Source organism: Papio anubis, chromosome 20 (assembly GCF_008728515.1).
Source record: "Papio anubis isolate 15944 chromosome 20, Panubis1.0, whole genome shotgun sequence".
In the NCBI taxonomy this organism is placed as follows: Eukaryota; Metazoa; Chordata; class Mammalia; order Primates; family Cercopithecidae; genus Papio; species Papio anubis.
This window is the reverse complement of record NC_044995.1, coordinates 22,948,990-22,962,255: the sequence shown is the minus strand read 5'-3', so window position 1 is coordinate 22,962,255 and position 13,266 is coordinate 22,948,990. Positions and strand designations below refer to the sequence as shown.

Sequence of the window (13,266 nt, the reverse complement as noted above, 5' to 3'; positions counted from 1 at the left end):
GTGCTACGCTTTTGTAACCCTGTTCTTGAAAGTCTGCCCGGGTGCTTTAAAAAGGAAAACAAAAAGCAGCGAATGGCCCCTCTGATACGGTGACTTGGAGATGGGGTTCATGGTGAACCCCAGGGTCGCAGCAGGAAAAGGCTCTGAGAACAACAGCAAAACCCCCAGAGGCTTGGTGGCTACAGGCCCCACACAGGGCCGCTTGGCTCTGAACCAGGCTGAGAGGGTGTGCAGCCACCACAAAGTCCCACCCCTCACCCCTGCCTGCATGCGAGCGGGTGGGGCGGATGCCGCCCAGAGAAGTGTGAAGGGGCCCGGGGGTGGCTGGCTGGGGGTAAGGGACGGCCCTCAGGATGTCTGTCTCAGTCCTTGGCTGACACGCCTGACCTGAAGGAGAAACCAGGGTGTCTGGATCACAGGCCCTCTCGGGCCATGACTGTGGCCAACAGTGGACTCAGCCTAGCTCCAGGGAAGCTGCTGGAAGGGTAAAGGATGGAGGAGTGGGAGGGGGGCCTAGCCAACCCCAAACCCCACTTGGCACACACAACATGGAGGACACTTTTGGGCTGAAGACACAGAACAGGACAGCCATGGGACGGGAGCTGTCTGAGAATAAACCAGGCCTGGTCCGAGCTCTGCCTGTGGCTCGCACCTCCAGCCTGTGCTGCAGAACCAGCTGCTGGAAGTGGGCATCAGGGCCTGGCCTGCCCAGCTCAGTGAGGACACCGGGGCTGCCGCTCTCGCCCGAAGAGGGCCCACACTGTGCTAGGTGGCCACTGCGAGACAGGGAGGCAGGGGCTTGCCCCGTGATCACTGCCACGCAGCACGGCCTCGGTCAGCTCCCTGTGTGTGTATCCATGTGCGTGAGTGCTGGGGGAGTGCTCGTATCTGGGACTGTGGAGAGAGGATTGGAAAAGGCTGGTCTCCCCTTAGTACCCCCAACCCTTCTCCAGTACAGCTGTATAATCTGGCTGCCCTGGACCGGCTCTGATTCCCTGCAAAATCCCATTCCTAGAAGTTAAAATATCTCTGGGGTATCTTCACCCAGTCAAAGGACTAAAACCTAAAGCAGGCCATTGCAGCAGGTGCGCTGCTCTGGGAGGCGCTCGGCTTCAGGGGGAATTCTATGCTGGGCTCATGCTTTAGTTTCATACCTTAGGATGAAGTATCGTGGCTTTTATGTTGGGATAACAGAGTGATTTATTATTTACCGAACGCAGTAGGCGCTTGGCAGATCAATTTCAATACAACAATGGATTATAAATGCCGCCAGCAATCTGGCAGTAGCAGTAATCAACAAAACATGTTGTTCTAAATGCTGCATAATAAATTGACTACAATAAACTCATAATTATTCTACTGGCTACATTTCAAAGTCAGCACTAGAAAAATCAAATCACCAATTTGGACTTGGCATTCACATCCTCGGATCACTCCTGCCTTTACAGCTGCAGCCGGGAGATGCAGGTGCCATGTGCTGTCCCAGAGGGCCGAGGCCACAGCACCTGGGATTAGCCTCTCACAGGGTGAGGACCCTCTCTGGGGCAGATAAAGAGGGTCATAAAGGAGCAGCCACTTCCTCTGGGGTGTGCTGAGCCCACAGAGGAGAAAAGCTCATGGCCACGTGGCTCTGGCACAGGGCTCTCCAGCCACCCAGAAGTGCCCCCTGGACTGTGGGGACCCACTGGTGTGGCTGGGTGCCTGCCTCTGCCCTGAGACTGGGTTCCCATGTCCTGTCCTCCTGGCCCAGCCAGAATGGGCTACAGGGTTAAAGAGCGTCAGAAAAGGTTTCAGGGCTGGGCACCGTGGCTCACATCTGTAATCCCTACACTTTTGGGAGGCCGAGGCAAGAGGATCACTTAAGCCCAGGAATTCCAGACCAGCCTGAGCAACATGGTGAGACCCTGTCTTTTTAATATCAAAAATAAAAAAATTCACTGGGCATGGTGGCTTGCACCTGTAGTCTCAGCTACTTGGGAGGCTGAGGTGCGAGGATCACTTGAGCTCAGGAGTTCGAGGCTGTGATGAGCTATGACTGTGCCACCGCACTCTAGCCTGGGAGACAGAGCAACACTGTGTCTTAAAAAGAAAAGTTTCAGGAGGAGGGCAGGTGGTCTCTGGAGCCACTGGTGGATCCACGGTATGGGGGCAGGGCTGCCACCCTCTCCTGCTCTAGTCCCCTGCTGAGCCAAGTCTGAGTTTCCCAATTCCTTCCCTAAGTGCCTCTGGCCTCAACTGGGCCTGGTGCCCTCCTTGGCCCACACATGGGGTGAGGTGCCTACATTGCAGGATCAGGGTGAGAAGCGGGTGAAAAAATCCACAGAGACGCAGAGGGAGGGCACGGTCACCTTGGGGCCCCAGGCTACGTGCAGGAGGAGAGCTGAGCTCTGCTTTGACCCTCCCAGCCCCGAGCATGGTGGGTGCCCAGCCCCACCGTTTGTGGGGCTCACTGTGGTGCCAGACTGAACCAGGATCCACGGAGCCAGTGCTGTCGGGCAGGCCAGGGAGTCCACTGAGACCCAGCGCGCAGTGGGCAGCAGTTCCACCGGCCTGCCTCCGTTTGCCCCCTCAACCTGCTGTGTTCCTAACACAGCCCTACTGCTGCAGCATGTGCTGGCCCCACCCAAGGGCGAGCTGGGCTCCTGTCAGCGTGGCCCGAGCTGGAACAGCTCATCAGTTATGGACCTGGGTGAGCAGGGAGCTCGGGCAGTCTCAGCAGGCCATGTGCCCAAGGGCAGGGAGGACCCCGAGACTCAGTGTGTTCCCGCAAATACTCGGCCCTGACAGCTCAACGCTCGGTGGCTCTCTGGGCAGCTGGTTGTCTGTCCATAGGTCTGGGCATGTATGTTCCTGTCCTTCAGTGGGCATGTCTGGGGATTCTTGGGGATGGGCTCCCACCACTACCTGCCGTAGGGCAAGGCGGGATCCAGGCCCGTGAGCAGCTATCGCAGGAACTCCTGCTGAAGGAGCTGGCACATTGGGATGGCTCCTTGATGGGGAGGCGGAAGCAGCCCAGCCAGGCACGACACAGGCCTGAGAGGACACGCCACGCTGCTGGGGGGCAGAGGGCTCTGCGGGAGGCTTGTTCAGGTGCATCCGCCATAGAAGAAAGGGCACCAAAGAACTGGGAGGGATAAGGCACCTCCTCTGCTGGTCAGTGACTACGGTGAAATGTGGGGAGGCCAAGACAGGGCTTGTGTGGGACCAGGACCAGGGCCAAGACAGAGCCACGGTCCCAGCATTGGGGCAGCTCTCAGGAGCTCTGCATTGCCTAGGCTGGCCCTGGTTGACATCTGGACGTGCAGGGGACAGGCAAAGAACATGGAGGGACTGAGCAGGGGCCAGGCTACAGGTACTCACACACCCCTTCCCCGCCCTGGGGCAGCCCAGCTGCTCTGTCCTGAACACTGAGGAGCTGTGGGTAGGACTGCAAGTCCTCCAATGAGACAAGAGCCTACCCGAGGGGCGGAGGCCACAGGGCCTGCCCACATCTCTTTGTCATGGCTTCTGTGAAGAGCTGTGAGCACATCAAATCGTGCTCAGGAAAGCCCTGCACACAGCCGCAGGTCAGTACCGCCGACTTGCTGAATGCAGGGCCGCACAGGCCATGGGCTCCTGCGGCAGGAGGATGGCAGGTTTCAGAGCGTGGGAGGCTCCCTGGGGTCTTCCCAGCTCCAGACCAAGACATAAAGATGTGAGCGTGATGTCCCCTAAACAGAGAGGACAGCCTGGGCAGAGGCTGGGGATGGTTCAGGCACCCTCAGAGAGCCCACAATCCCAGGGCCCACAGGAAACCATCGGTGGGGGGCCCCTCTCCTGCACCCTCTCTCTCAGTGCTCCCTGGGGTGGTGCAGGCTTTTGGCCCTGGAGAAGGCACCACGCAGCCCGATGGCCTTGGCAGAGAAATCTGGGCCAAGAGGCCCAGGGACTTGCTGTGGTCAGCCCTCTCAGGACAGGGACCCAGAGGCTTCTGGTCCATCTTGAAGCTGAGTCCAACCTTGGCCTGGCTGTTCACACACAGAGCCAGGGCCAGTGGCCCTACTTACCACATGTCCCCATTCTGGATCGTTCGGTCGTTGGGGGCCCCAGCATGTCCGTAGTGAAGCACGGCTGAGTTCTCACCACTGCAAAGAGCCAGGGGAGGGTGATCAAAGCCCATTCTTATGCAGCAGGCTCTGGAGGAGGGGATGGATGCCCAACCCCCTGCCCATGGGCAGCACTGTCCCTACCTCCAGCAGAGGCCCAGGCATGGCTGGACCAGGTCCACAGCCAGAAGGGAGGCTGGGGGACATGGTGGCCCTGTCACCCCGCAGCCACATGGCTGGCAACCAGCCTCAGTCTGTGGCAGAGCCTCCCGGCTGAAAGCGTGGTTAGGCAGCTGCCCTCTGGGCTGGGATATGGGCACCACGTGGAGCACACGTAAAGCTTAGCAATGGGCTGGGTGTGGTGGCTCACACCTGTCATCCCGGTACTTTGGGAGGTCAAGACCGGTGGATCATTTGAGCCCACGAGTTCGAGACCAGCCTGGGCGACATGGCGAAACCCCACCTCTACAGAAAATGCAAAAATATTAGCCGGGTGTGGTGGCTCACACCTGTAATCCCAGCTACTTAGGAGGCTGAGCTAGGAGGATCACCTGAGCCTGGGAAGTGGAGGCTGCAGTGAGCTATGATCATGCCACCGCACTCCAGCCTGGGCAAAAGAGGGAGACCCTGTCTTTAAATTTAAAAAAGAGCAAAAAAGGAGAAACAGCAGTTCCTGGGCCTGAAGAAGGGCCCTACAGAAGCCCTCCTTTCCTGGTAGCCAAAGGAGAGAGGGCCTGTGGAAAGAGCCCCGGCTGTCCTGGAGCCGCCCTGGCATCCTGACTGGGCTGCAGAGACAGGAAACCAAGAGGCTCCTCGCTCCTCTGCCCGAGGTGGCTTCCCTAATGAGCGATGCCTTTAAGAAAAAAAGGACTTAAGTCTGTCCAAAGTGGGGGGAAAAAATCCCACCTGGGTGTAATATTTATGGCCCTGCTCAGAAGCCTCGGGAATCATAAAAGTAGAAATAATGATTTTCTCTCCATCCACCAGACGAGAACATTTCCAAGGACTGAGATGTTCACATGTATTATTCATGTGCCAGGGACGTGCACACTGGCAGAGCTGCCCGGCTCCATCCTGGCGGGGCAGGGGCCAGACTCGAGGGGCAGAGCCCGGGCAGAGAGCAGCGAGATTGGCTGGGAGAGCCCAGGAGATGAGCGGTCCACGCCCACAGCCAGGATGCATGTGGGGGCAGACACACCCAAAGGGACACACGCTGCTGTGCATGGCCCGGACAGCATGGCAGTGATCCCGTATCACGGTCATTTCTACCATGTGTGTGCCTCCAAGCACACCCAGCCATGTGTTGATGGCACACACCCAAGCACACATACACCCACACAGAGCCCTGCCCCTCGCCACCATGTGCCATGAGCAGGCACACCAACAGTGACATGCACACCCACATATAGCAGCACTGGTCCCCATGCAGCCACACCCACACACGGACACACTGCCACCGCTTTCTGCACTGACCCTTCCACACGCCACCCCTGCCGCACACAGAAGCTGCCCAGCCTGAGCTCACAGCCCGGTCCCCACACGGTCTATGTGTGCCCGTGTGGAGGAGCAGCCTTCCTGTGCTTAGCTGCTGTGCTGACCAGCTGGGGACAGGAGGGAGGGGATGCCAAGCAGCCTCTCTGCAATGGGCAAGCCATGCTCCCTCCTTCACCCAGTGCCAGGTCCTGCAGGCAGAGGTCATCTCAGCTCCTGGAGTCTTGGGAGCGAGGAGCGACTTCCAAGCTTGGGCCAGGCACTGGTGTGGGCGTGTGAGTGAGCAAGTGTGGCTGAGCTGGGGGATGGTGGAGCCCCCCACTCACTAACTGCCCTACCTCCTCCCACTGGTCACCCCCAGGGGAGCCAGGGTGCCCCACTTACCTGCCGCAGATGCAGGTGTAGGAGCTGTGGCGCATGCCGCCCCGGGAGTAGCAGTAGTGCTCGAAGAGGCTGCAGGGGGAGAGATGCGTTAGGGTGGGGACATTAGAGCAGGTATACCCCACTCCACAAGCCCCATGAACCCCAAGAGAAGGCCCTCGGCCCATGTCCTCCCCTGCTGTGGCCCCAAAATGGTCCAAACTCTCAGTGTGAGTCTGTGAGGCTTACAGCCTGGGGGTCAGTCACAGGCTGCAGAATCTGAGGCCAGTGTGGAGTGACGGGGAAGCTGGGGGCCCAGCAGGGTGCAGCCATGTGCCGGAGGAGCTCGCCAGCCTCCCCTGCCATGGCGAGTGGCTTCCCAGGCACATCAGGACAGATGGGACTTCCGGAGCCTGGGCCCTGGGGGAAGCCGGGCTGGGGCAGAGGTCACACATTTCTGCAGAGTTGGAGGAAGTGATTCACTATGACTCTGTGCCCAGTGGCCACCACCCACCCTGCCAGGAGGGGCTGGATGCACGGCCTGTGCTCACCTGGGGAGAGGGCACAGGAGCTGTGGGCAGAAGGGGTGAGGGACAGGCCTCCTGCAGGTGGGGCAGAGCAGGGTGGTCCTCAGCGATGTGGGAGAGGCAAGGCCTGGGGCACACATCCTGCTTCTCCCTCCTTGGAACAAGCCACATGCTCGCTGGGCCCCCTCCACAAGCTCCCACCCTGAGCAGGTGGGGCCACAGCCAAGTCTGGAGAGAAAGACAAGCCCCGGTCCCCAGGCTGAGCCCAGAGCCAGCACCGGGGAGGCCTCTAGGACGGCGGATGGTAGCACAGTCGCTGCATGGGTCTTTGAGCTCCAAGGGACTGAGTCATTCTGCCCTGGTCTTCCTCTGCAGAACCCAGCTGGTGAGGGGTGTGGTGGTGGGGAGCTGCCCTCACCCCCTCCCTGAGGCCTCCGCAATAGCTTTCCTGCCAGACCACAGCTGGTCCACCTGCCACCAGGTGAGGTAGGCCCAGGTGGCCCCCACCTGCCCACCCCCAACCAGGGCAGTCACTGCGGCCGCCCGAGGGCACACCACGTGGCGGTCCTGCCCTGCACGTTCCAGTCCTGCCTTAGAGAACGTCCATACGGGGGAGTTTCGTCTTCTAGGCACTGTCAACACAAATTACGTATAATTGTCATGATTGGGTATTAAGCAGTTGTTATGCAGGAATGGCTGTGGTAGATTCAATCGGCTTTCAGACTTGCCTTCCAAACCTCACAGGATAATTGGGTATCTGTGAGTGAAATATTTCCTGAAAATAAAGGATTTCAGGAACTGCCAGGGAGGCAAGGAAGCCACACGCTCCCCTCCTCAGCCGCCCCCAGCCCCCAGAATTGGTGGTGTAAGCGCTCAGGAGGCCGCTTCCACCTCCTGGGAGTCTCAGCGCTGAGTTTCGCCACAGTCCAGGCACGTTCCTACCAAGGTGGGCAAGGCCAGTGCTCCATGTGGCAAGCCCTGTGTGTCAGGCCAGAGAGGCGGCCTCAGAAGCCACTGCACACCTCTGTGGCGCCCTCCCAGACAGCCCAAGAAGAGGCCTGACCGACGCCGTCGAACAGGGGTGCTCCCTTGGCTCTGGGAGATGTGGTCCTGCACCAACAGAAGTGAAGCTCGGGGGTCACATGGTCATTCTCGATGTGATGGGGACAGAGGGCCTCTGTGGGACAAGTGACCTGCAGACAACCACGGGCTGCACTGGGACTGGCTGGCTTCAGAAAAGACAGGCAGAGGGACAGAGACGCCACCTGCATGTACAGAGGAACTCACATATTCTACAACAAAGGAGAGGCAGGCTGGGCGCAGTGGCTCACACTTGTCATCCCAGCACTTTGGGAGGCCAAGGTTGGAGGACTGCTTGAGGCTGGGAGTTCAAGACCAGCCTGGGCAACACAGTGAGACCCCATCTCTTAAAAAATCAATCAATCAATCAATCAATACAATAAAAAAATCAGAAAGGGGAGGCAGTGAGGAAACTTGGCTCTCTCGCCTGCAGCAAGCTTCCCCCTGCATAACCCACTCAGTGGAGACAACTGTCTCTGAATGCCTTTGCTGCTTTTTAAGAAAAAAATAGTACTTTCACGAAGGCACAGCTCACAGAAGCATCAAACTAAAGAAAGGCTGACCCAGTTTTCACCTGCGAAGTGCGGCCTGACATCGGTCACCTTTGCCAGCCACGTTGACAACTCCACACACTATTCCACAGGAAGGAGTTGGAAAGAGGAGGAGCACCACGTGTTGGATATTCACGCTAGCCTGTAAGAGGCTGAAATGCTTCACACTGGACTTCAGCCCTGAATTTTGTTTTAAATGACCTTTTCTGACGCAACTCGAGGACACACTGGTGCTTTGGTGGCAATAACTGGTGGGCAAAACGAGCCCACGCTTTCTGCAGACTTTGGGCTTGGGGTGTGGACACACAAGGGCACCCAAGTTCTGGGCAGATGTGGCGGCACAGGGGCCTGTGGATACGTGTGAGCCCGGCACAGTTTAATCTTCAAGGAGTGCACACTGAGGGGTGGATGCTCCAAACCGCTGCCCATGCTTGATGCGGAGGCAACGTGCAGCCCCCGCACAGCTGGGCCAGAGCTCGGCGAGTGGTGCTGGGTTGACCAGGAGCAAGTGTGGGCTATGAGGACAGGCTGACAGCCTGTTCCACGGATGGCCAACATGCCATGGCAGCGGCAGCATCAGAACTCCTCCAAGTGCGAGGCAGGAGGGGTCCAGCCAACTCATCCCTGGAGCACGCTAGCTACTACCCACCCAAAATAATTAACACCCGGAACAGGCTCTCCAGCAGAGGGCAGCAGCCAGCAAGACAGGCAGGAGTGCCACCGCCCCTCTGCAACCATCTCCATAGGCTCCGTCCATAAATTTGTGACTCACACGTGCAGCCCATGCAGCCCGGGTCCAGCTGGGTCTAACAGCCCCTGCTCCCTCCTGCTCACCTGGAAGGCGGATGGGGTGGCGCACACACCCCAGCTAGGCTCAAGCCCAGCGTGCACCTCCTCCCCAGCAGCAGGAGGGGGCTTCCTGATTGGCTGAGAGGAGGCCGTGGTCTGCCTAAGTCCCAGCCAACGACATCCTGGCTGCCGTCTGGGCCCCGTTGTTTTTCCTTACGTGGCCATTCCTCTAACACCTTCGCCTGTAAATTTCTCCCAAGCAAGACTCGGTTAGAAGAGGCTTGTATCCAGGCCTAAGTGAGAGAGCCCTTGAGCAACCAGGGGGAATCTAGGTGAGTGGTGAACAATGAGGTGGATGGAGTTACTGCAGTGTCAGGGGGGCAGGCACATCTGTCAGTGCCAAGAGATGACAAATGGGGCAGGAGCAGCAAGTTCCCAGACCCAGATCTGCAGGAATGGGGTCCCCAGAGACCGTGTCGCTGGGCCTCCCGCTGGGACCCACAAATCCAGCCCGTGGAGCGCTCCCGGGCACACGGCCCAGCTCCTGCCCTCAGAAGTTTATCACCTAACATGAAGACGGACCACAGTCCTATAAAAATGCTGCAGCTGCCCAGACAGCGGTGGAAGGGCTGCCTGGCAGCAAGTGTCAACCAAGCTATGTGCCTCCAGCACGGGTGGGGTGGTGCCGAAGAGGTCAGTGAGGCGGTGTAAGGGGCGGCCCAGGCCACATCATTCCCTTTCCCCGGCTGGGCCTCAATGGATCTCAGGTACTCAAGAGGTGGAGCGGGGAGGCTGGGCTGGGAACAGGAGCTTGGGAGCAAAAATAGGCAGAGCTAGTGAAACCCCCTCAGTTGGGCAGAGGGCTTAGGAAAGCAGGTAGTCGGGACATGGGGTTACAAACCTGAGGTGGGGAGAGTGTGTTCCGCACCCCAGTCCCTGTGCTGGGCTCCCTGCTGTGGGCCTCACCTACCCAGCCTTCTGGGACTCAACACCAACCTCAAGGGCAAATCTTGGCTCTGCCGCTGGCCAGCTGAATGGCCTCTCCGTGCCTCAGTTTCCTCATCTGTAAAATGGGGATGATACTGGTGCCTCCCTCCCAGGGCTGCTATGTCAGTCGAATGATTTAACATACATGGAGTATACAGAATAGTGTTTGGCACCCAAGGAGCTCTGTGTACAGTGACCTAGCCATCGCGGTCACTGTTCAGAGGCCTGGAGGGAGCCTGGAGAATGGGGAATCCCTCCTCAGGCAGCAGGAGAGGAGGTCGTGGGCATCCTGTGCCAGGCGTTGAGAAGCAGCCTCTTGACTATTCCTTTAAAACCAAAGAGAATCTGCATAGGTCCACGGCCCGGACACCCACTCCCGCACCCTCCAGGCAGCCAAGTTCTCTACAGAAGTCCTTGCTGGGCCCACACACTCCCAGCGTCTCCAGAATGTTCACCAGGGAAAACGCGGAGGTGTGTCCTCTGCACCAGCTACTGGGACACGTGCGTACAGACAGGCTTCTGGCTGGACAGAGGGCGCCTGTGCCCACCATCCCTTCACGGCTGCCCCTCACCCTCAGAGAGCTGACCCAAGGTCCCCACCTTCCCGGGGTGGGCCTGGGAAGTGTAAGAGGGAGAGAGCCACAGAGGGTGAGAAGTACCTCCTGATGTTTGGGGCCAAGCAGTTATGCTGTGTCTAGCTGTCTCAGCACTAAGTTGCTTATAATTCACATTCATTTATTTTAGGTAATTGCTGCGATATTTTCTGGGTATACATGACCATAATTGTGTAATTAACGTGATACACCAGTTACTAAAGGAAAATCCTTTTCGGAATAAGGGCCATGCAGTCCTGCAAGGAACGCCCTGAGACACCTGGGGCCGAGCAGAGGGTGTCTTACGGTCCCCAAAGGGGGAGCAGCCACTATGGAGGACTTGGAGCCAAAACCGGATGTTTCTACCGGTGGAGCCCCGGCATAGCTCCTTTTGCATGCAACTAGAAGCACGTGCTACATTCTTCTTGAATTCCCATGGAAGGAGGGGAGCTGCTCCACGCCCTTCTTCTGCGGTGACCAAGTGAGTCATCAGAAGACACAGGCGAAGGCGCCCAAGCCCTACCCTTGGAATCACCGCCTGGGTGGTACCAGCGACCTATCCAAGGCTCTGCCCCAACTCCCAGGCGGGTCCCGGCTCCTTTAGCACTGTTCCCTGTGGGTCTCCCAAAGAACAGGCACTGGGACTTGGCAGTGAACTGGGGGGCTGTCCCATGCCTCCCCTTCCCCAGGCCCCAGCATGAGGACAAACAGAGAGAAAGCTAGGAATGAACACCCACTAAGGCTCCAAGTGCCTGAAATGAGCAAGAGGCATTCACGTGAAGTGTTACCAAGAAGGGACTGACCTGAAGCCTCGGACTAAAGGCAGAAATGCATGATTAATAAAACTGGTGCTAGCTGGTCAGCATCACCGTGTAGCCGGCACCAACACGGCAGCGTCAGACACAGGCTGTCTGCAGCAGATGCGGTGCTCGGCTTCAGCAGCTTGCTCTGCTGCCCGGAGCTCCTCACTCCCTCCTCTCGCTGCTCCCACCCCAGTCCTGGTCTACAGACAGAGACGGTTTGACCTGGGGCAACACCCTCCTACCAGGACTTCCCGAAGGCCAGCCGGCATGGTCACAGGGTATATGGGGCCAGGCGTCTTGGGCTTGTATGGACCATCTCCACGTGGCCAATCAGGTGAAGTCACACTCCTAGAGCCCCACTGCCGCCCAGGTCACTCTCCCTGACTACTCAGCTCCTGCCAAGGGGGACCCACAAGGCACTGCATTGTGGGGAGGGGTGGGCAGACTGATCCAATCCAGGCCCTGCTGCCCACTCAGTCTGATGCTTGAGGCAGGTTGTGTAGCTGCTCCAGTAAGAAAAACTGAACAGTCAACTGCAGCACTTAGCATGACAACAACCCTTTTGGGACTCAGGGATTTTCCCACTGCACAGAGGAAGATGCTGCAGCTCAGAACAATGACGGGTTGGGGTCAGGAAACCCACTGAATCCGTGTTCAGGCTTCGAGTCCATGCAGGGTCTCCAACTGCAAAGCATATGGTCTTGACCCGGATGCCTCTGAAACCTCAAGTCTGTCAGTAGGTGGGGGCTGGAATAGTGCTGACCTCGGGGCTTGCTGTGAAGGCTGAAGAAGATGCTGGGAAAAACTTCAATTCCATAAACACTGGCAGTGGGTGATGCCATGACTAACGCCTTCTGGGGCCCTGACCTCGCACCCATGCACGAGGCCTGAACTGAGTAGAAAGAGGTCTGCAAGGACAACTGGCCCACCAAGTCCTGGGCGAAGGCACCCCAGGCCAGCTGGTGGAAAGCAGGAGCTGGGGTCTGGGGGAGGCCTGGGATACTGAGGCCCCGCCCAGAAGGGGGGGATCCGCCAATCACAGGCAAGGGCAGCGGCCAAGACGGCAGCGGTCACAGCAGGAGGAAGAGACACGACAGACAGGAGCATCTCACCCTCTCTCTAAGAGCTGCCTTATCAAGGCACGAGATAATTAGCATTTTAATTGGATAATTGGGAATTCTAAATTGCCTATCTTGTATTAAGCATAACTGAGGACATAACATGACATTCAATTAACAAATCTTCCCCTTTATTTTCAACGTGCTTGATTAGGTTGAGTTTCTGAGTTCCTCGGATCAGTTACTGGATAAAACATTCTATCTCCTTCTCCGTCCCCAAAGCTCTGGCTCGTCAGACTGTAATATACTTATGTTTTATGTGTACGTGGAGAAGTCTTAGAAATCCTCTGCACAAAGAAAAAAAGCCCTGATCATGTTAACACCCAGAGATCGTCTCTAGCCAATATTTTGTGGAACATCCTTCCAGGCACTTTTCTAAACATATAAACACAGATTAATATTTAATAATTATTTTAAAAATAATTAGCTGTGGCTGGGCTCGGTGGCTCACGCCTGTAATCCCAACACTTTGGGAGGCCGAGGTGGGTGAATCACCCGAGGTTAGGAGTTCCAGACCAGCCTGACCAACATGATAAAACTCCGTCTCTACTAAAAATACAAAAATTAGCCAGGCATGGTGGCGGGTGCCTTAATCCCAGCTACGTGGGAGGCTGAGACAGGAGAATTGCTTGAACTTGGGAGGCGGAGGATGCAGTGAGCCGAGATCGCGCCAGTGTACTCCAGCCTGGGTGACAAAGCCACTCAGTCTTGAAATAAATAAATAAATAAATAAATAAATAAATAAGCAAGCTGTAATTAAAAAAAAAACCAAAAAAACAAAAAACAAACTCACCTTTTTACGGAAGTAAGATGTACCTACAGAAAAGAACCCAAATCCTACAGACACAGCACAATGGCCCGGCACAACCTGCACACGCCTGC

General features: G+C 57.3%; 1 protein-coding gene across 2 annotated transcripts in view; it reads right to left on the bottom strand.

Moving 5' to 3' along the window:
- PEPD (peptidase D) overlaps window positions 1–13,266 on the bottom strand; it is a 139,678-nt gene that overhangs the window by 20,215 nt on the left and 106,197 nt on the right. For both annotated transcript variants that reach the window (XM_009194106.3, XM_009194105.4), the window contains exons 10-11: window positions 5,961–6,029; window positions 4,047–4,124 (exon numbers count right to left, since the gene is read on the bottom strand). In XM_009194106.3, coding sequence (XP_009192370.3) covers window positions 4,047–4,124; window positions 5,961–6,029 — 147 coding nt within the window. The remainder of the gene's footprint in view (window positions 1–4,046; window positions 4,125–5,960; window positions 6,030–13,266) is intronic.